We start from the raw sequence: 23,514 nt of genomic DNA, 5'->3' as shown, positions 1-23,514 counted from the left end.
ATTAACAATTAAAATACTCAGATTAATCTGTCTTTCAAAGCAATATGTGTATATATGAACATGATTTGATCATTAACTTACTTTTTTCCTCGTTTTCTAATGTTGTTAGGAGATAGTTGCAGATTGGCTTAAATTCTGGTTCCTTGCTGTCTTTGGCTTTGATTACCAAGGCATATTCACCGTCACTTGGGACACTACAGTCAACCTGGAGCTCGCCCGACTTGATATTTGTCTTAACATAATCTAGAAACACAATTAAAACAAATTTTATCTTTCATTTTAACGATAACATTGTTTTACCCCAGACGTCGTAATAAATATCTTTGTTCTGACATTGAAAACAATGTGAGTTATGTTTGTTCCTTGTATAATGTATATTTGCTTTATCAAACAAATTTGAAAATGAAAACGCTGAAAACACAAAAAAAAACTTGTTATAGTTGAAAGAATTTTCTGCTTAGGATATGTTTGTAAACACATAGTAGTTGTAAGAATTTTTCACTTTGGATGTGTTTGTAAACACAAAAATAATTTTTTATAGCCTTAAGAATTTTCCATTTTGTTGTATGATTTAAAAGGGATAATCACAGTTTTTCACTTATTACATGTAGCTAAGAATCAGCAATTCAAACTAATTAATACAAACAACACCGGTAGAAAATAAATAACCTAAAACAGCTCCGGTGTTCATGTGTTATACCTCCCCATTTTCCTCTTATTTTAATTAATAATTTGGAAGAAAACGGTAGACTTTTGCAATTTCAGTAACTAATATCTATTTGGAGAATGTGTAGGTATACATATATCTGTCGTTATATGATCAATTTTAACGGCATGTTTTCGAATGTAATGTTATGCACTCCGTCTTGTATTCGAACTTAAGACTTCTTAATCATTTGAGAGAAATGAGGTAATGCTATTATATTTTTGTAACACGTAAAATCACTTTAAACAATTAAAACGGATAGTACATGTATCTATAAATTTATTGGTGAAATAATAAATTCTAACTTGTTTTTGCACTCAATATTAATACTAATTCTGTATAATTATATCAGGCAAAAAACATTTTTTTAGTTGGGTTTCTGGTGAAACTTAGCCTGGGATTCCAGCGTTGATAGTTTTTGCTTATTCATAACATACGCGCTATTTCGTACTCGTTCGTGCTTTTGATAGTGTCAATTTGGAAAGCAGAAACACATAAAAAATTGACAGACTGGAACCCAGGCTAGGTGAAACTGACAATCTCAATACTATATTGTGATTGTCAATTTTTAATTAGCACAGGTACAAAATGGATGTGCCTTTGTACATGGCTTAAACATGTGACCTTAATTCTGTCAATTAGATATGTTCCTCCGCAAGAAATAATTCAACGTTTCTGCCAAGACTCCAACCTACAGAGGCAATTTTACCTTAGGGTTAAAATGATTTGAAGCAGGCAACCTTTAGCCATTCGAGCATGAAAGTACATACAGTCTACACTCGTTATCTCAACTATCGAGAAAAGGGGTGTCAATATAACGATAGTTGACTGTACAAGAAAATATTGTAACACTGTAAGAAAATATTTTTCAACTGGTCGTATATTTTCTGTAAATTAACCAAACCTGTTTATAATACAAATTTTATAACTTAACATATTTTCTTTTGGAAAAAATAAATTAAATACCCTCACACCTGAGATAGCCCTGAATTCTTGTCATTTTATTATTGGGTTATTCCATGAATGTTAAATTCTTTAAAACATGGCTTGCTGATAATGCTTATGATTAAATGCTGCTTGAATCAATTAAACTTATACAAGCTGCCTAGTCTACATGTATAATCTCTTTCATTGCTCTCCTGAGGAATCTGGCCATTTCCAAACTTTTAAAGATACATGCTAACAAAATTACCTGAAATCCAGTAAGATCTGGGAGTGTGACCTGTATGTCTACTGGGGCATCAGAGAATCCTGGCATCTTGAAACAGCTCATCAAGTTTCGTACTTTGTATGTTGACAGTGGGGCGACTTTATAACCCTCCCCATACTGACCAAGGTCTGCTCTTTGTATAGTCATGACCATACCTAGAAATAAACCACATAATTATTAATAATCAAATCATAATCCTATATTTTTTATTCTCATTTTCTTCCCTCATTTATATAAGAGTAAGAAAGACTTTAGCACTTGTCAAGGATAAAATGATATCAGACTATCAGACACCTATTTACTTTTTGTAGTTTAAACCCCTGTCACACTAGGATGGCATTCTCACGACGTCCAAAGAAAATTTGAAATGCTTAGGTGAGCACAGTTAGATCTCAAATGTTGCCGCATCATTGCCTTAGCATCTAGTGCCATCGCATAAAATGCCGATGGCATGCATTTTGAGCATGTTCAAAACAAACTCTGTCACTCGGCATTCTGATAAGAGCACAGTGGAATAGCAGTAAGGACGCAATAGCAACTCTGTAGCATCTCCTACAACGCAACAAGAGTGCCTTGAAAGCGCACAAGGAACGCCAAATGAACGTGGTGTTTATCCACAGCGCTTGTACGGAGATTTGCAGCATCCTAAATACAGCGCTTATACTGCGTGTGCACGGCGCTTTTATTTTTACACAGCCGTGCAAACGCAGTGAACGCGCAGTCTAGTGCGACAGGGTCTTTATTTACTAATATGTATCAGTATTGACTGGACAAATGAGCAAAGGTTTATAGTCTAGTAATCCATTTCATTGTTACTGAAAAAATGTTGAGTTATACATAAAAATTACTAAATATAATCTCTTATAAAAGTCTCAAGGGCATTTTATTATTCAAGAATGGAAGGGGAAGGCGGGATTCAGTACCAAGATAATACCTTAAAAATAAGAATACCTTTTAAAGTTCTTGCTTTTTTTAGCCCTTCATTATTTATAATACTGCTATTTGTAACAGGATAATCATGATGTTTACATAGTTTTATATCAACGGCAGCCATTGCTGTCAATTTATGATTAAAAAAAGATGCATGCTGTATTGTAAATTTGTTATAAATATTTCTGACAGGTTATAAGACAGTATATGAATGGTTGTTTGTAAAACACCCTCACTTAGTGGCTCAGGTTATATTTCTAAACAACTGTTTATATACTACGGCCATATAACCTGTCAAAAATCTTTTAAATTATAATTTACTCTAAGAAGAACAAGCGGTAACTCAGCTGTGTTAAAATTTGTACTAATTTCTTAGATTTATAATAAACTGTTCAATGAGCATGTATGTGATATATTTGATGCCGGAAGGTTCAATATTAATACAGCTCTCTGCTGTCTACATCTATCAAGTCAACATTTTAAACTCAGTTAAATTCAGGGTGGCAAAATCAATTGTCTATATTTCCAAGGTTGTCCCACAACCTGTACAGACAAGTGACATTTTGTTTTCAAAATTTACTTTTTGTATATCGTAAAGGTAAGTAAGGAAAGATTTCAGATAAAATGGACAAGTACTTGTAAATCAAAATCAGATTTTGCCTGCCCTGCATTTTACACTAAAATATAATGCATACCTCCATGGTAGTCAATCCTACTCCTTTTCTTTGTCGAGTCATACCAAGTAGAGAAAGGTTCGTTAATTTCTGCGTATGAAAGCTGTAGCATACCCTGAACACTGTATACCTCACCCCATACTGGTGGATCTTCTTTCACTTCTACTTTGCTAGGTAACCCATAGCATATTCCTATTGTGAAAAGATTTTTTTCTATTATGATACATATACATTGCACTTTTTTTCATCTTGTGATATTTGTAAGCGATATGTAAATGCTGGCGAATATCACTATTAGTGTTCAGTCATTAAACTTCATGATTTAAAGTATTTGGGAACTGGAAGCTTATTATTCTCTTATTATCTATCGGACTACTGCTAATTTCGAACACTGCATTAAAATACAATATGCAGAAGTAATATGACGTAAAGTTTGCAAATTTAATTTAACTGTGATGTATATACCGTAATTAAGTGTGGATCAAGAAGGGGAGCAACACATATAACCCCAAGTCACAAGTATCTTTGGACACTGTGATCAACTAGATCTAATCGGTTAAACTAAATGAGACATGTGAGCTTGGCTATACTTAAGGATGCCAAAACCGTGGAACAGTATTCTTACTGGGGCCTAATATAAAATATATATATATCATGTGCATGTTTTTATTTAATTTCCATGTGGCAGAGATATATAGATGGGCAGAGATCGCCTATGTACAACTAAATGGTGTATGTGTGTGTTTGTGTGTGTAAAGGATTTCGGATAACAACTAGACTTTTCGAGTATGCGCTTCTATATACGGTAAAATACCTCATAAACGCCCCGGGGGCTAAACATTTTCCAAAAGGGGGGCTATAATATTACAACACAGTTTTTCCTAAATAAAAAAATCACTGTAAATACATTTAGTGTTAGCAAGTGTTGGTAATGACATTAAAAATGTTAAGGTTTTAAAGTTCATATTATAGATATTTGTGTTTACTATAAAATAATATGGATTCTGAATGATTTGAATAAAACAAGCAATTATCATAGTATTGCAAGCAATCCTCTAAGTCCCCTACCGGTTAGAACCCCAGCAACATTCTGATGGGCCATTTGCCATTCAATTTTACCAGTGAATGAATGACATGAATGAACTTAAATCTTTTGAGTTCTAAGTTTGTCTATATCACAGTAATGTGTTAAGTTTCCCTGCTTAGTAAGGAAATTATGTTTATACAACCTTGTCATATTTAATAACTACGATGTGGGATTCTAAAGTAAATCCTATAAGGAATGAAGAAGTTGGAGTAAAAAATACCAATTTCTCGAAAAAAAATCTAAGTTCAAGGGGGACATAATTCTGGAAATAGTCTTGCTAGAGTATTTAACCTTCGCAAAAATGTTGAGTGATAATAACAAACATTTATATGAAGTTTGAAGTAGATACATTAGGAAATAAAGAAGTTATTTCAAAAAGACAACATTTTTTTTTCATAAAAATTCTAAGTTCAAGGGAGGTAATACTGATAATTTTTGTGCTAGAGTTGTAAACCTTGTCACATAATTATGATGTGGTTGATGACCATAAACTTATATTTAAAGTTTGAAGTAAACACCTTAAGAAATAAAGAACGTATAGTGAAAAAACTGAAAAATTTAAATCAGAAATCTTGAAATTCAGGCTATTTTTTGCCATAGCAACCAGAATTTTCAACATAGGAAGAAAAGAAAAAGATGTGCATAATCTCAAGACTGCCATCTACACATATTTCAAGTTTCATAAAATATTTTCAGTACTTTTTGAGTTATCACTGGATCCAGTTTATGTGTTAAATTTGCCATATTTTCAGACTATTTGTTGCCATAGCAACCAGAATTTTCAACATAGGAAGAGAAGAAAAAGATGTGCATAATCTCCATACTGCCATCTACACATATTTCAAGTTTCATAAAAATATTTTCAGTACTTTTTGAGTTATCACTGGATCCAGTTTATGTGTTAAATTTGCCATATTTTCACACTATTTGTTGCCATAGCAACCAGAATTTTCAACATAGGAACAAAAGAAAAAGACGTGCATAATCTCCTTACTGCCATTTAATTTATGCCATAGTGACTCAATATTTGTGGAAATCGCGCATACTACAAATCCGCGAAAATGCCGACGTTGTGAAAAACGCGAAATATTGTATCCGCGAACATTTCTAGGAATACAGTAATCAATTCTGTCACGTGACTATCGTCCCGAAGGATAATCGGGCACGAATCATATTCTTTATGGGTATTTCTTCCATATACACGGATTTAAGTCCATTAACAAGTATGGGTTTTAATGTAGCTAATCTACTGTTTCTTTTTACAGGATTACCTTTGTTTATATCGTTCAGTTCCTGTTTAAAGCTTGAGTTCTGTATTTGTCGTAATATAGCGTGAGTTGTGTTCTTTATCTCGGAAACGGTAAGATTTCCTCGTTTTTGTTGTTCATTCAAAGTCAAGTGATGTCGTCTGCAATATGTTATGAAATTCTCAGTAACCAAGCAACTGCTATAAGCAACATTGTCCAATCGGAAAAATAGTTAATGAGGTCTTCTATATGAGATCCTGTTTACGATGCGGTGGTATTAACAATAATCTCTCTCTTAACTTCGGAATCATCATCTGCAATTTGAAGCTTATGTGGGAGTTTAGGCCAAGTCGATTCGTCTTCCAATAAGTATTTTTTGGTCCCTCTAGCCATATTTTAAGACTATGAATGTCATTTGGATGGATGCCCGGCGAAGCAATATCAGCTGGGTTCGAACCGGAATCGACATAACGCCACTTTTCAGGGGACGAAGTCTGGTGAATGTAGCTTATTCTATTACCGACGAATGTCTTAAATCGTCTGTTAATTTGTTGTTTATATACCCAAGTAATATCATGGAATCCGTCCAGAATGTAACTTGGTCGACCTTTAAGTCAAGTTTTTCTGACAACAAAGCATAAACGCGGCATGCCACTACAGCTCCGCACAGCTCTAATCTTGGAATGATTGTTTGCTTTATTGGTGCTAATCTAGATTTACCAATAACAAAACTGCATGAAATTCTATTCTGTTTATCCGTCAATCGTAAATATGCTCATGCGCCATAACCTGTCTCTGACCCATCGCTGAACACGTGCAGCTGTACGTTCTTCAATTTACTGAAGTGATTTGGACGGAAACAACGGTCAATACTAATTTTTTCTAACGATGGTAGATTTGCTATCCACTGTTGCCATTCTTCTATTTCTTTCTGCGGAATGGTTTCATCCCACCCTATCTTATTCCTACAAAGGCTCTGTACAATTGCCTTAGCACGCAACGTCACATGTGATACTAGTCCTAGTGGATCAAAGATCGCACTTACTATGGAAAGAATTCCGCTTTAACGGTTTTTTGCTTATTTTAATCTTTAATGTTATTTTATCGTCATTGACATTCCAATTGACTAGAGCACGATTACATTAGGCAGTACGTCTCCAGGGATGAGGGTAACGACCGTTGGCGCACGTTCAGATTCCGAAATCATATTAGGTACCCTCCGACTGTTGCTTATCAACTTTGTGAGTGGTAATAAACGATTCTTACAGTGGGGGGGGGGGCTTGTAACCCTTTGTCACATATATCATTGACTTTTTAGTCCAAAAAATTTAGACATTTACCGTTTATCACATTTGTCCAAACCGCTAGATATCGCTATTCGCATTTTCAGACAAATGTAAATTTATAAAAAAAGGAAAATGCACGCACTGTCCTTCAATGTCAGAAGGACGGGGACCATCAACGAGCTGCATGAACCATGCGCGTGGCGAATACTGTGGTAGTGGTAGCCCCCTCACAGACGAAAGTGTTCAACATACATATGTATATTTCTAAACAATACTAAAACAGGAAAAAAGCTCATGTGTCATGTCAACAAAAACGTTTTGTAAACAAATTTTTTCAAGTTTGATTTTGTGCAGAAGCATGGAAGCCGCAGAAGAACATTGTTCTAATTACCACTTAAAAGTTTCGAGTTATTCAGTAAGAAATATTTAATTAATCATATTAAATTGAACGAATTTTCTTACCAAAGAAAGCCAGTGCCGATAAAATTACTCCCGTCTTGCAAGCCGCCATTTTTTTGTAATAATTTGGTATCACATAACTTACGATTAAGTCACATGAGTCATTACACCGTCACGTGACATCCTGATACCGTAAATCAGCGTTTTTTGTGGTGGTGTTTTTTACTACTCCGTGAGCGACCTATAAATAAAACTTTGTTTGGCAACATATTTTACATCTAGGCAAAACAAATGTAAGGCATGCATGCTAACAAAGAGAAAATAGAAAGTCCAAAAATGTTTCACGCTTGGTTTGATCACGGATTTATACAATTATATTATATAAATCCGTGGTTTGATTGAACCCATTGACAGACCAAAATATTTTTAACTGTTATATTCTGTCCCAGACGGACAGTACTGGAAAGTGCAAGCTACTGTTCACGTCCCTTGCACCGATTAAGCAGTATTCAAAATTTAAATGCTGAAATTTCTAAAAAAGAAACGGGGGCAGACAGAACATGGTTAGCTGGCGGGGTTGGGCTTAGACATAAACTATTTGACAGGCGAAAAGCGCGTGTTTTTGAAGATTTGGCCAGGAATTTGTGCATGTGACAAAAATGTAATAGACGTCCTCATCTTATGAGTGGCAATTTATTTCTTATAATTAATTTGTCTACTACTACATGTACTATTAGAGTTTTATTTGTCTACATTGGTGAAATTGAAATAAAGAATGTATGCACATGTATGTGAATTGGATCTCTCCAATGTTCTGCAGTACTGTAGTGTCTGAAATTATATTTTTTATAAACAGTCAATTAATTTACTTGACAAATAACTAATTAGCCGATTTACCAAAGTAAATGTGTTATTTGAAATACTGCTTTTTATTCTACAAAAGATAAAAAAATAAAACACTTATATTTAATAAGCATTTTATTCTATCAATGAATCTATTAAATTTTTTAGATATTTAAGAGGTAATTACAATTTAAATTTATTCAAGGCAGTCTGAAATATGAAATATTAATGCCAATGCAGGTGACCAGCCCACACAACGAGCACAAGACTTGTAATCACGTTATTGGAGGTTCGATTCCCGGGCTGGCCAGCTAAAATTACTAATCAGTCTTTCGGATGAGATTTTAAATATGAGTGCTTAAACACTTGGCACGTTCACTTGGCACGTTAAAGAACCAGGAGAACTTCTGGAATTGGGTAGTTTTTCTTTAAAGCAGCATGCCTCCAGATTCATGCAAATTTTCATGAAAATTTGAAAATGTGTTTAAAAGTAACATAACGTGAAGTAAACAAAGAAAGTAATTTACACCTTGCAAACGGCACTTACAATCTACGTAAATTACCAAAAAGAGGTCAAAATATACATAAAAACCTCTTACTGCGTTAGTAACGCAGTAGAATTAAAGTGCCTTAAACGAGAAAACTATGGGCGGTACTAGAAGGTGATCAGAGGTTATGAGGCCTATATAATAAGGAGCCTATTGTATATGTATTGCGTCTAGACATAGTCTTTTTCCATAGGCATGATTAAGACGTATATAAAGAGACATAAACGATTGCACATTGAATTAAAAGACCGGATTGGAACTTGGCCCAACGAACTATTGAGAAACATTCATTTTACGCTTTTCCCTGGGCCTTGCTCACATGCTTATATAACATAACTTTTAGCCAAATGTCACCCATTTATATACTATAAAATGTCTGTTAATTGTATATCATTAAATTGTTTGTCATCTATATTCTATGAAATGTCTGGCATTTTACATTATGTCTGATATTTGCATAGCCACTCAATTTAAGATTTTAAAGTTACATGCCTCCAGATGAGTCAAAATATTTCAATGAAGTAAAACTTGAGAAAAATGAACTAAGATGAAAGGAAAAGTACATTGTTTCAAAATTCAGGTAATATTTTAAATATAATGTGTGATTAATGACTGATTTTTCAGTATTTATAACAGTACTATATTTCTACTACATTACTATCGCAATAAAGGTTATTTATGCACATTTTGACCACTTTTTGGTAAGTGCCATTGATAATGTGTAAATTGCTTCCTTGGTCCCTTCACAATAGTACGAATTCAAATACATTTTCAAAATTTTAATGAAAATTAGCATCAATATGGAGGCGTGCTGCTTTAACTGTCATGAATTCACTATAATTAAAAAATTATGAATCTTCTATAAAGAATTCGTGAAGTTGAAATCACGAATTTGTCAAGTTGATATTGTGAAACTCAAAACGTAAAATTGTTAAGTTAATTTCTTCGAGTTGAAATCATAAATTCGTGTTGTTGAAATCGTGAATTCGAGATCATTAATTCTTGCACTGTTATGATAAGGCAATGCAATTAGAATATAAAACTCAGATACTGAAACTCCGGTTAGTTATATTTATTCATACTGATGAGCATGATAGTAGGTACATTGTATATGATAAGACACAATAAATTATATACATTTCCTGACACAACTTTCATGAAATCGTTAACAATAATTCCATAAATATCTACTTTTTTATTATATTATGATATGTTAAAAAAAACTTCTAAAAAGGGAGGAATTTACATGTAAATGATATTCAGACATAAAGCAATATAATTAAACACACATACTATAATTCGTATTAGTTATATCTATTCATCCCGAAGAGCATGATACATGTATTAGGTATAATAAAGGTCACAGTAAAATATATACATTTTATAACATAACTTTCATGTAATGGTTAACAATAATTCTATACATAAACATGTATATTATATTATGATATACTGTATCTTATAATAGGAAAGTCAACTGAAGTAAAAAAAAACAGATGTAAACTTTATCTTTTCAACTTACATGTTATTAAAAATTGACCTGCTTGCCGTGAAATGGAGTTTGGGAGATTCCATTTGAAGTGTATAAGATTTCAGTATTAGGATAGAAAAAAGCTGATCAGACAGCTCGAATGTACATGCTTGCTTGGCTGTATACGGATGGCAAAGGTTAATAACTTTCAGGTCAGGTAGGATTTGAGGGGTAAAGATATAAAAAGAACGTATTATCACAAATTGTTTAACAAAAACAAATCAGCAAATTCATATTAACAATCAAATGTATGAAATACAGTCAACATTATGTGATGATTAAAAACATAAGATAACGATGGTTCAGAACGCAACTACTTTACATATAAGCCATGCTAAATACGAAAGCTCCAACGAAGATAGCAAAAGTGCGTAGACTTATGTTGAGAATATTTTGAAAAAGAGTAGAAAGATTTTTTTTAAATGTTGAATGGTTTTCGAGAACGAGTCAAAAGTCCGGATATTTTCTGACTTCCCCTCGTATATCAATTGAATATTTATTGAAATTATTAATATTGAATTGTTTACTCCTTAATCTGTCTGTCATAGCATACATTGACTTCATTTTGAAGAGCACACATTTTCCCAGAATATTCTTGTATTCTATATATAATATCTCTTTCGTTATGAGCAGCTACATTAGTACTAGACCATAAGTATAATTCAATGATCTATTCATCATATGTTACCGATAGATTCTTGTTTCATTCTTTAATAAAATTGTGTGTGTGCGTGCGTGTGCGTGCGCGTACCTGTGCGTTGTGCGTGTGAATCTTTTATGTGAAACAGAAATGTGCTGTTATGTTGATATTTTGAATTTCTGCATTTTCCTATTTCCAACACAGTAATTTGTTACAACAAGAAATGATTTATCATGCGAGACACATACTCTAAATGAATTTTCCATATCTATCTTGTACGATGATAATACCTGACCTGTTTGAGATATCTGTAAAATAGTGTTTTTACCACTACACACTAGGATAGTATCAGAAGGACCAACTGCTGCACCATATGGTCCCTCTATCTGATCATCCTTCACTACAACTCTCGTGTCTGTTTTGATGTCATATATGTAGACAGTATGCTCGTCTCTATCTGTTATCACAACTTTGTTGCTGCTCTTTATGTAAGTACTAGCGTTTATATCTGCAGGACATCTCTTATTTGGAAAGTTTACACTAAAATCAAGCTCATCTCCTGTAAATGATACAATACGAACAGGTCTTTGCTCATCAAAAGTGCCTACTACAAACTGTCTATCATCTTTCAAACATATGGAGTAATATTTCGTGTTCACATTACATGTCCTACTTGAAGTTATTTCATTGCATTTACTAACATGTAGAAATTCTATTTTGTATCCATAACCACATGTTATCGCTACTTCCTCCTCAGATACAACAACAACAGATAATGGTGAGTAAGACAGCTGATATGATTCTACTCTCTCAAGCTTTTCATTGTACACTAAACATTTCTTGTTTTTGTTATCCACAGCCACCAGTCTACCATCAGGTAGAAAATCTATGCCTGTATATAACGGTTCTTTGATATCATCTCCCGTCTTCTTCAAATCAATGATAGAAACTGGCTTTAAAATCATTGCCTTGTCAACGGAATTAACATCTTCCTGCCAATCAAACTTTAATTGTAATTGTCCTGGAACATATTCAGTGATTGGTAATGGTGGCATCTTGATTGTTTCGTCAAAATGAAAAGAAATGTTCACTGGCTCTAAAGTCTGACATTCGTCCTTGATGTTTCTGCATAGAACATTGAGGTTACTTTCCATTTTCTGTTCCGCTATATATTTTTGTACTGGAGTTCCATTTTTGTAAATACTTTCAATCGTCTCTAAGCACGATGTTACATCAGCCAAATGATTCTCGTTAATGGTTTGTTTCTTTTTCAGATTTTCTAATGTTTCTTTCTGAAGAGTTTTAGCTCTCTTGACGACGGAATCTTCTAAATCGTCAAACATTCTCATTACTTCGTCTCGCATTCGTCTAATATTGACATGTATTTCTTTTATATATTTATCAAGTTGATCCTTAGAAGAGCGAATATGTCTCGCAAGACTCTCAGCAGCTTTTTTAGCTTCCTTCAATTTCTCCCCTAAGATAGAACTTGGTGAGGTTATTTTCCCAGCGATCTTCTCAATTTCTACAACGCTATGGCATTTCCGGTGATTAAAAATAGCACAAGTACTGCAGCAAAGCTTCTTTTCATCTTCACAGAAAAAATCTAAAGAACGTTGATGTTGATCACATAGATCTAAGGCCTTCATTTTAACCGAAATACTTGCAACATCATCTTCTTTCACACTCACCAATTTATGATTTTTTAAGATTGCGAGCACGTTGTGTACATTTGAACAATCATTACATTGGAATTCATTACAAGTTGAACAAAACTTGTCAGCTAAGGTTTCCTTATCCTTACTTAAACATGGTTGACACAAGTTTTCCTCCACACGACCAGGAACTTCATCACCCTCTCCTATTTTACTTCCACTATCCGCCATTTTTTGTAACGATTATATTGTCCCTTTTTAGATATTACATACATACATGTACATATATTTAAATTGAGCGATTTCACTAACTAATATATTTCATTGAAACAAGTCAGGGTTTTAAACTGATGTTAGCCGTAATATATTGTTCCGATCCAGACGTTATGTATACGTCGAAAGTCTACAAACAATAGATCAACTTGGAACGCGGAAGAAAATTTTCAATGAAGTGTAGTTTACATTATTGAATCTTACCATCGTGATATTATGGGTTGTGCAAGTTTTTCAATTTTTACATTTTCACGATGTATAGCCAAAGTCAAATAAGAGTTGCTTTTCAAGTTCGTAATTTACTGCAAAACAATATGACCGGGTACAAAAAAGTTAGTATATGTATATTTTCCGTGTAAATGAAGGAAAACCGGCTTTAGTCCATCTAATATAATGAGCATTAAGTATGCTATATAGTTTAATTCTTAAAGATCATTTTCTTTGGAAAAAAACAAACTGGGCATCCATTAGTAGATGGGAAAAACTTTCTCTGGTATTTTGATGACTTGCAACATTACTTTGCCAATTAAATTTGTTAAACCAGAGAAAATGTTTACATTTATATATAAGTAAACATTCATGAAACAAATTCCAAAATGACTGCATTGAAGGGGAAGTAGTGTTTTAAACATGTTTTTTTTCCAATTTACTGAAAGACACAGACATAGTTTGTTCTTGGCACCGGACACTGCCCGTCGCACCACTATGTTTAGACGCTTATAATTCCTCTTTTGTTTTCTTTTTAATTTTAAGCGTATACAATGAAAGTTTGTTAATGCGTTTTAAATATGTATATCGTATTAAGCCAGTAGCAATATTTGCGTCGTATGAATCGTGGAATCTGTCTGGCTAAGTACCAGTTTCAATCAACTGACATAACCAGGTCAAAAATAAAAATAAAACACAGTATGAAAATGAACTGTTATTTATATTTTTCATTTTCATTTTCTTTTTAAAAATCGTATGCGTGATACGATTGCACAATATGTGTATGAATTATCATATTCTGAACTTTCCGCAACTATTTTTATAGCCAAAGATTGATAATTCCTTTGACCTTTACTGATCTATTTGTATCAACTAAATAGAACAACAACAAAACCAAAATTCTGAATATATAGTATATATTGTATAGAGCACTTGGGTAAAGATGATACAATCCATTACAATTCAACAAACATATATATAAACATATACCAGTATACTAGTAAACCTATTAATAAATGCATCCATCACTTTCATAAATGATACAGTATCAATGCAATCAACTAATACCAACAGAGCTGCATCAGTACTAAGGGTGTAGTACTTAAATACCAGTACCAGTACTTGGCAAATTATGCAGTACCATTACCAGTACCAGTACTAGATTTTAGCTCAGTACTGCAGTACCAGTACTTTTTTTGGTGAAGTAATTAAGTATCAGTACCATTACTTTTATACATTCATAAAAGTTTGATTAAATACAGTGTCAAACAAATAATTGCAAATATTATTCAGCAAAGAAATAAAATCATAATTTACTTTAAAGATGCATGCCTCCAGATGACCCAAAATATTTCAAGAAAATTAAACTTGGAAAAAAAATACTAAAACTTTGAGAAAAGTAAACAAATTAAAGATTCAAGTGATAATTTATATCTTATGTGCAATTAATGACTGTATTTTGTTGTATTTATCACCATATTTCTACTGCGTTACTAACGCAGTAGGGGCTATTTATGCATGTTTTGACCTCTTTTTGGTAATTTACGTGGATTTTAAGTGCGATTGTAATGTGTCAAGTACTTTCTTTGTTCATGTAACAATATTTTACCTTTAAATACATTTTCAAAATTTTCATGAAAATTAGGATGAATCTGGAGGCGTGCTGCTTTAAAGTTAACATAACATATTTACAACTTCATAGTTTTAACATACTTTTTACAAACAATATTTACAGTATATATTCATGTAATATCTAATTGTTTAGTAACCAGTCAACTGTATAAAAACAATGAAAACATCTTTCATTTAAAACACAACAGTCTTTTGTTGCCTTTCATACCTTCACACCTCTGTTCAATTTATACCAAAGTAAATAACAACTTTTTATGGTGCTAACAATATCACTTTTTTTCACTTCAAATGGGATTTTATAGAATAGAAGAAATTAATAAGTGTTTATTTTGCTCTTTTACTAGTAAATACAAAGTAATAAAAGATTTTAATAAGGATAGTTTAGGGTAAAGAGTTATTGAGTGTGTTTATCTTAATTTAATTTTTACTTAAAGTGCTTTTTATGATGAATACTATGTTAACATTTGAAGGAACATTGCAACAAATTATCTTTAAATTTGATAACTTACTTTTCCACAAAAGTAAAATATAGTTAATGTAATTTACAGCTTTATTTTATGAGAAAAATTGATGTTACTTTTAATTTTTATCAAAACCAAAAGTACTGGGTAATGTAGTAGCAGTACCACTTTTTAAGACAGTAATGCAGTACCAGTACCAGTAGTAGCAAAATTTTGTAAGAGTAATTCAGTATCAGTACCAGTACTTGCAAAATCGCTGCAGTACGTACTGCAGTACCAGTACCAGTAATGCACCTCTGAATACCAATATATATAAAACCGTAAACATGTAAGCATTCGTATTGTTACTAGCAAACATATTTTCCCCGAACTTTTGTTAACCCTTTACCACATATATACGCGAAACAACGCACTTTCGACCCCCCCCCCTTTTTTTAGGTCTCAAATAGTTAAAAAATGTCCTATTTGGGCCCCAAACATAAGTTTTCGTTTAAAAAATGTTGCTTAAAAAATTGAGCACTTTTTCGGCGCCGCCCTGTAGGAGCACATTTGTCTCGGAACACATTTGTCTCACGTAAGACCGATGCGGTCGCATTTGTCTCACATGAGACAAATGGGACCTCAAATGTCTTTCCAAAAAAACTCATTTGTGTGACAAATGTGCTCCATATCAAGTTTTTTAAGGGACAAGAAAGCACATTTGTCTCATGTCTTTTTAAGGGACAAGAAAGCACATTTGTCTCATGTCATTTTCTATGAATTACTTCACATGTTTTCTCAGGCAGGATTTTTTTATAGAAACGAGGTTCGCCGTTTAACCTCGTGTCAAGTGTGATCAGCAATACGTTTGCTAATGTTTTTTTATGAAATAACTATTAATACTTATAATATCTAATTCAAAAATTTGATTTGCTGACCACTGAATCATATGGAATCCCGTTCACGATGGCACGATGGTACGATAATGAGAATACGATTGTGCGCTGATGAAACTGCCATGGCATGATGTTGAAAACGCGATATTATTTTTACCATGGTGTCATCGCATCATCGTGATTTCACAATCGTTTCATCGTTGTTTTATCATCGTGTCATCGTCTTACCATTGCGCTTTCGCCATTGTACCGTCGTACATCGCAGTTAAGGAAGACAAAATAGTTACTTATGTCCAAACTGAACACCGTAATCGGGCGTTATTTTAACGATACCATATTGTCATTTGTTTCGCATCTTGTCGGAATCTCGCGTCACGCTTTGCATCTCGTAGGTCGACGCGAGACAAGAAACTCCTTTGAGGCGATATACCACTTACTAGTATTCCCTTAATGTTTTATATAATACTGACATTTTTCAAAGATCTACAAAACATAGCTGGACTCACTTAAGAGAACAAAGCTTTATCTGATTTTAAAGAGTTATGATATAACTGATATAACAGGGGTCATGTATGTTCTAAGGAAAATTTCTAGCGTCACATTTGCTTATTTTAAAGTCACTTAAAATCAAACTGCTGTGACGGGGAAGACCCATAAATACTGAAACTGAAATTCACTTCATCAAATGCAACCTTTGCTCGCATTTTTTCGACCAAAAATGATGAAATTTAATCAGGAAACAGCTTTAATTTAGACGTCTATGGACATTCAAAGTGAATAAATAGTGTCAAATAACCTGTCCGCAATTATGCAACAAGGCCAGATGGCTCCAGATGGTTCATTTACCATAGTCAAGCCTATGAGAAGCACAGACACGAAGCGATACACTATATTTTACCAAGAGACACCAAAAGCGAAATTCCGTCAAAACATGAAGCGGGGCACGACATCCTACCGTGAAATCTCGTGGTGCGGAATACTTAGACATAGCTAGATCTCGTGTTACAATATCGTGTCTCGCATAAATGTCGCGTCTCGCCCGATTTATGGCATTACTTGAATTCTTTTAAGAACTCATATACGTTGTAAATTTTTTTCTATGGCAAATCTGAAAGCACAAAATGAAATTCTCGGAAAATGGCGATATTTTTTATAAATATATATTTCTAATGAAAACAAAATACTAGGAATGGTATTTTCATTTTCTTCCTTAGTTCATTTAGGGGCCTCCATGGCCAAGTAATAAAAAAAAAACACAATTTCCTCTAAGCTCTGTATGTTCGACACTTGGGGTGTCAAACTATTCATGCGAGGAAGCCCGTCCAGGGTCCAAATGCGGAATACCTATCCGCATGCGCACGTAATAGTTATAGCGTACGCACACAAAAACTATCCCTTTAGAACGAATTAGCTATCGCGTGTACACGTTATAGCTTTCGCGTGTTCGCGTGCACACGTTATAGCTTTCGCGTGCACACGTTATAGCTATCGCGTGCGCACGTTATAGGCCCTAAATAAGAAAATCCTATGTCCCCTTTATGGCACCGTAGATACTACCTTGTTGTTGTTTGGAATATTTTTAAATCATTTACAAGACTTTAAGCATCGGAAAGAAACGTGTCACAACTAATATAGATTAGAATGGACTTGTTGCATATATGTGTTCTGGATACTGCACTGGTGACACATGTGATATGCAGAACAGAGAGACTCTTTATGTTAATGTATGACTCCTATGCAGAGGCAGGAAGTAAATGTTTGAATTACCGGAAGTGATCTTAAGGTATTATAGATATAGAAAACACAGAACAATGGCTGGTTTTCGGTATACGGACGGGCATAATTATTATCTTTATTTTGTTGAATAACGTCAATTACTTTTGGTGTTTTAAACAATTCTTAGCAATGTTTATTTGAGTAAATTATGGTATAAACACTACAGGTTGTATAAGAATATATATAAAACTATATTAGAAAACTATTTCTACACATAAAAATAACAAAGTGCGATATTTCCCAATAAACACATTTTTTGACTCGTGTTATTTTTTATTGAACACACTCTAGTTATAAAGCTGTGTTCGGTGTCACGATGTGGCAAACGTACGGAGAAAAGGAAAGACAAAACAGCCAGAATATCATATTATCTTGTTGAGTAACATGAACACATGGATATACATGTAGTACAAAACTAGTACATTTAATATAGTACAAAACTGGTTCATTAAACTAAGTCTTTACTGACACAACAAATCAAGTAGTGCAATTTACATAAACTACTGTTTCAACAAAACGATTCTTTTCAAAGGAAAACATCAGTCATATAAACAAACCTCAAAATATGATAAAACGACAATTGCAGTCAAACAATAACTAAAACAGTCTTTTATTTCCGGACTTCAGCGGATATCTGTAATTTCATACCAACCAATACCACACACTCTAAGATAAAGCCAAGCATTAAACCATTTCCTGTTTCTTATGATTTTTCTTATTTCTAATAGCAATCCACTGTTTCGTCCAACAGTTCTTGAAAGACGTCTGACACTTACGGGTGTTGGAATGTCACTCATAACATAGGATCCAATGTGTATTTGTGGTCGTTGGCAATTCATTATCCTTAACAACTCCGGAAATACCCATGTGTCCTTTCTAAAACAAATCTAAATGAAGGATCATTCAAGCAATATTTGACAATTTGTATTTGTATGTGTAATGGTAACCGCTGAAATGCTATTGTCTTTTTATGCACCCCACTCCGCTTTTCCAAGACAGCTTTATGTAATCTACTTAGCATTTTTTTTCGCACATTATCCGTTTCGGTCTCGTTGGCTTTTTGTGTTTGAACGGACTTTTTCCCCTTTTCATGTTTTCTTTCAGCCGATGCCTCTCCAAGATCAGAGTCTGCTGATTTCTTGTCAGTGCTGTCTGGCTGTTCAAAGTCTGATAAATAATCGATAAGAATGTTTCTCTGTAGCTCTACACTAACATAATGCATACCATTGTCTTCCGGAAAATGAGCTATGCTCAACACAGGCAACATTCTATCATAAAATTCATCATTTGATATAAGCCTTGTATGTGTGCGACCTTGTGGTGATATAACTATACATTGCATGTTATATTCCCTCATGAGAGCCACGAGCGTAAGATTAATACCATAATAGCAATCACGCGCCATAGAAGAAACATATTCTTCATACGTCATGTTATGAACAAACTGTCGGTAGAACGCGTCTTGCTGATTAAGATGTTCTGTAGCTTCTTTTCTCAGTGTTGTAGCACTTCTATGTATTCCTTTAAATTGCATTTGGTGCGCGATCGCTTCAAACTGGCAGTTGCCATCTGGAGACGGGTCATACACCACCGAAATTCCACTCGGGAAATCATCGTTATCAAGCAAATTCAAATAATCTTCATGTGTCATAACAATTTTATTTAGTTTTTCAGGATGACTTGTCTTCTTCGTGTGTAACTTTGGTTTCGCAACCCGCTTTCTTCTAACTTTTTCTTTTGATACTGTAGTACTGGTGATGTATTCTACCCCGATCCAATTTCTTACAAAATCATTCTGATGCTTTAGATCTTTATAAAGCACGCGGTATCTACTTCTTAGCTTATTAAATCCCAAAATTATTCCTGGAATAACATGACGTTTCAGAGGAACCCTCGTCACTGAAAACGGATGGCGAAGAAGAATTTTTTCTCCAACCTTATTTATATTTACTTGGATGTGGGGCATTCTTTAAAATCTTTGAGTAACACGACTTGGAGGCCTTTTTAATCTTCTTGTGAATATTCTGCTCAGTTTGATTTGTACTGACATGGCTTCTACCATGATAGGCCTCAAATGGTGTAATATACCCGATAGCCTTTGATACACTTGTGTTTATTAGTCCCCTACCGGTTTACCGGAGGGGACTTTAGGTTTACCCTCCGTCCGTCTGTCCGTCTGTCCGTCAGTCCGTCCGTCTGTCCGTCCGTCAGTCCGTCCGTCCACAAAACTGGATCCCGCGATAACGCAAAAAGTACTGAAAATATTTTAATGAAACTTGATATATGGATAGATAGCAGTATGGAGATTATGCACGTCTTTTTCTTTTCTTCCTATGTTGAAAAATCTGGTTGCTATGACAACAAATAGACTGAAAATATGGCAAATTTGACACATAACCTGGATCTCGTGATAACGCAAAAAGTACTGAAAATATTTTTATGAAACTTGATTTATGGATAGATGGCAGTATGGAGATTATGCACATCTTTTTCCTTTCTTCCTATGTTGAAAATTCTGGTTGCTATGGCAACAAATAGACTGAAAATATGGCAAAATTTACACATAACCTGGATCCAGTGATAACACAAAAAGTACTGAAAATATGTTTATGAAACTTGACATATGGGTAGACGGCAGTATAGAAATTATGCACATCCGTTTCTTATCTTCCTATGTTGAAAATTCTGGTTGCTATGGCAACAAATAGACTGAATTTCAAGATTTCTGATTCTAGTTTTTAAGTTTTTTCACTATAAGTTCTTTATTTCTTAAGGTATTTTCTTCAAACTTTAAATATAAGTTGCTTGTCATCAACCACATCATATGTGACAAGGTTTACAACTCTAGCACAAAATTTATCAGAATTGCCTCCCTTGAACTTAAAATTTTCATGAAAAAAACATTGTTTTTTTTAATAACTTCTTTTTTTGAATGTATCTACTTCAAACTTCATATAAATGTTTCTTATTATCACCCAACATTTGTGATAGTTCAATACTCTAGCAAGACTATTTCCAGAATTATGCCGCTTTTGAACTTACACTTTTTTTTTGAGAAATTGGTAATTTTCACTCCAACTTCTTCAATCATGATAGGATTTTAAAAATGTTATATTTTGATAACAGGGATGTTTAAAAAATAACTTTAGAGTGTCCTTCAGTCTGTCTGTCTGAACATAAAAACTGTTTCCTGTGATAACTTTTAAATAACTTTTTTAACAAATTTACTTAAAATAGGAACATAAGTGAATGGCCAATGGCCCTTCAGAATGTTGCTTGGGCTCTTATCGGTAGGGGACTTATGGATTGCTTGCAATACTATGATAATTGCTTGTTTCGTTTGCTATACTGGCTAGTCCCTCTACCCAATTGAAACCTTTACGTCTTGTACTGGCGAATCTAATTCTTTGCTTCAAAACGCGATTTGATCGTTCACATTTCCCTTGAGATTGCGGATGGTATGGTCTGCCATTTATTACTTCTACACCATATTTTTCCATCAGTTGGTCTATTTTATGGCCCTTAAATTCGGGGCCGTTGTCACATTATAGATTTTTGGAGCTCCGTTTTGCATTATTGTCTTTTCAAGTGCTACAGCTATCTCGCTACTTTTTTTGCTTTTTAGAGGTTGCGGCAAAATGTATCTCGAGTATACATCAATGATTTGAAAAATGTATTTGTACGTGTGACCGTTAAACATAACTGCATCTTCAGACATATTAATCAAATCAATCTGCCACCGATGTCCCGGTCGATCGGCTGTTACAGTCTTTGGAATAGATTTATTTGTGAATCGTGGATACTGTCTATGATAACTTTTACTTTTAGATAGAATTTCAATGACCTTCCGAAGGGTAAATCCTGTATACTTCAATTTCATCTTATTGGACCACACCCGTGACTATCTTTAAAAGCTTTTTTTGACAAATGCAGATAATTCATCTTTAACAATAACGATCTTTCCATGACACAATAATTGCCCCCTTTTATTGAGTCCATATTGATCCCTACGTTTCCTTAGTTGCATTATCGCCTGTTTCTGTTCAGCATCGATACCATTGTGTCGTATTTCGTTCTCGAAAGGCATCCCAGTGCCTCCTGCTTTTTCATGCTGCAAGATAAAAAAAATTAGTCTTAGATGTGAAGCATGTTTAGTGACATTTTGGTTTACCGGACTTAGAAACAAAATGGCATACAAACGCCATAGTAGAATTCTAGTTGAAAACATACATTTAGTGACATTTGCCTTGGAGCTGACAGGCCTTGGAGCTGACCTGGGTCTTGCGCGTAACACATCGTCTAATTGTGATGAACATTACTGCAAAGTGATTTCAAAATCCATCAAGGAATGACAAAGTTATTGTGCGAACATGAAAGTAACGGACAGGCGGACGAACGGACGTGTTATGATACATTAAATAGGGTCGTATGACAAATAAACATGAACCATTTAGTGGTACGAATAAAAATGAAATTGGTATTTCACTTTAACATTTAGTTTTAGAATACCTATAACCTTTTTGTTGTATTTGACCATTTAACATTCAAAGGTATTGCGACCATTAGACATATATATGGGGTTGCATCTGAAACATTTAGTGGTATTGCACCATCAACCGTTAAATATATAGTGGTTTTGCACGTGACACATTAAGTAGTATTGCACATGAAACATTTGGCGGTTTAATACCTTAAACATTATATTTAGACGTTTTCCTATTTTACATCTAACACGTGACACAGACATCCGACATTTCACTTAGTCCACCTATGAATGATGGATCCCCTTTATGATCGATGCCTCCCCCTTTCACCCTTAACCGCGCTCTCTACAAGGATCCCCAAATCTACAACCCCTCTACATTCAAAGCAACACATATAATACCAAAAACACTTTTCAGAAAATAGTTAATCATGACAAAATTATATATTGAAAATTGCTTTTAATATGGAGGGGTTGTAGATGTGGGGACCAGGGTTGAACAGATGGGTTGGGGTTGGGGATGGAGTCCATCATTCATAGAGGCGGATGCATCATTCTACCGTTCTTTTAAGACCCTATATTAAGTCATTGTTGAATCGATTTTCACCACTTTTCGTTACCTGCTCACATGCTACTTTTAAAAGAAATTTACCCTCTATTAAAGGTGCATTAAGTTCAAAAAATATATCCAACCTGAAAATATATATAACAGAATTTACTTTTGGGTGTTTCAAAAGGTTTAATGTTTAGTTTATGTGAAAAAGTCCAACTGTTATTGATTCAGAGTAACATATATGCATATATACATATATATATGCTTTTTCCCCGTTATTCAATTTCTGGTACACCCATAAATTAGGTACAGTAATAAATCATATTGAAGAAAAGTATCAGATGCCCATTTTTTCTTCAAAGAGTTGCATGTAAAATGGAACAGTGTAATTTTTGGAACACCTCAAGATTGGAAAAAACAATGTTCCAATTTATATTTTTTGTGAACATCCCTTACTGCACCTTTAAAAAAGAGCAATTCGCATAAGTCAAATATGTA

The 23,514-nt window shown here is 33.9% G+C and overlaps 3 protein-coding genes across 3 annotated transcripts; all 3 read right to left on the bottom strand.

Annotated features, from left to right (window-relative positions):
• Positions 1-85: 85 nt before the first annotated feature.
• On the bottom strand, positions 86-7,754 carry LOC132716935 (uncharacterized). Its single transcript, XM_060700278.1, has 4 exons — positions 7,603-7,754; positions 3,542-3,712; positions 1,899-2,071; positions 86-243 (listed from the first exon to the last, which is right to left on the bottom strand). The coding sequence occupies exons 1-4, from the start codon at positions 7,649-7,651 to the stop codon at positions 163-165; spliced, it is 474 nt and encodes a 157-aa protein (XP_060556261.1). The 5' UTR covers positions 7,652-7,754; the 3' UTR covers positions 86-162.
• Positions 7,755-11,259: 3,505 nt separating this feature from the next.
• On the bottom strand, positions 11,260-12,987 carry LOC132716931 (uncharacterized). The gene has a single exon (XM_060700275.1). The coding sequence runs from the start codon at positions 12,985-12,987 to the stop codon at positions 11,260-11,262; it is 1,728 nt and encodes a 575-aa protein (XP_060556258.1).
• A 5,837-nt stretch (positions 12,988-18,824) lies between these two features.
• On the bottom strand, positions 18,825-19,946 carry LOC132716930 (uncharacterized). Its single transcript, XM_060700274.1, has one exon. It carries the CDS (start codon positions 19,944-19,946, stop codon positions 18,825-18,827), a length of 1,122 nt encoding a protein of 373 aa, XP_060556257.1.
• Positions 19,947-23,514: the final 3,568 nt, after the last annotated feature.

This window comes from Ruditapes philippinarum, unplaced genomic scaffold (assembly GCF_026571515.1).
Source record: "Ruditapes philippinarum isolate M1 unplaced genomic scaffold, ASM2657151v2 ctg6010_1_1_1_1, whole genome shotgun sequence".
NCBI lineage: Eukaryota > Metazoa > Mollusca > Bivalvia > Venerida > Veneridae > Ruditapes > Ruditapes philippinarum.
The sequence above is the reverse complement of the archived record's forward strand: the minus strand, read 5'-3'. Positions and strand labels throughout refer to the sequence as shown.

What these genes read in the sequence shown, in the direction of transcription:
- LOC132716931 (XM_060700275.1), bottom strand. Translation starts at nt 12,987, where the DNA reads ATGGCGGATAGTGGAAGTAAAATAGGAGAGGGTGATGAAGTTCCTGGT.
- LOC132716930 (XM_060700274.1), bottom strand. Translation starts at nt 19,946, where the DNA reads ATGCCCCACATCCAAGTAAATATAAATAAGGTTGGAGAAAAAATTCTT.
- LOC132716935 (XM_060700278.1), bottom strand. Translation starts at nt 7,651, where the DNA reads ATGGCGGCTTGCAAGACGGGAGTAATTTTATCGGCACTGGCTTTCTTT. An exon ending in ATCGGCACTGGCTTTCTTTG is followed by an intron (nt 3,713 to 7,602) that starts GTAAGAAAATTC and finishes TTTTCACAATAG; the next exon opens with GAATATGCTATGGGTTACCT. An exon ending in CAGATCTTACTGGATTTCAG is followed by an intron (nt 244 to 1,898) that starts GTAATTTTGTTA and finishes TTGTGTTTCTAG; the next exon opens with ATTATGTTAAGACAAATATC.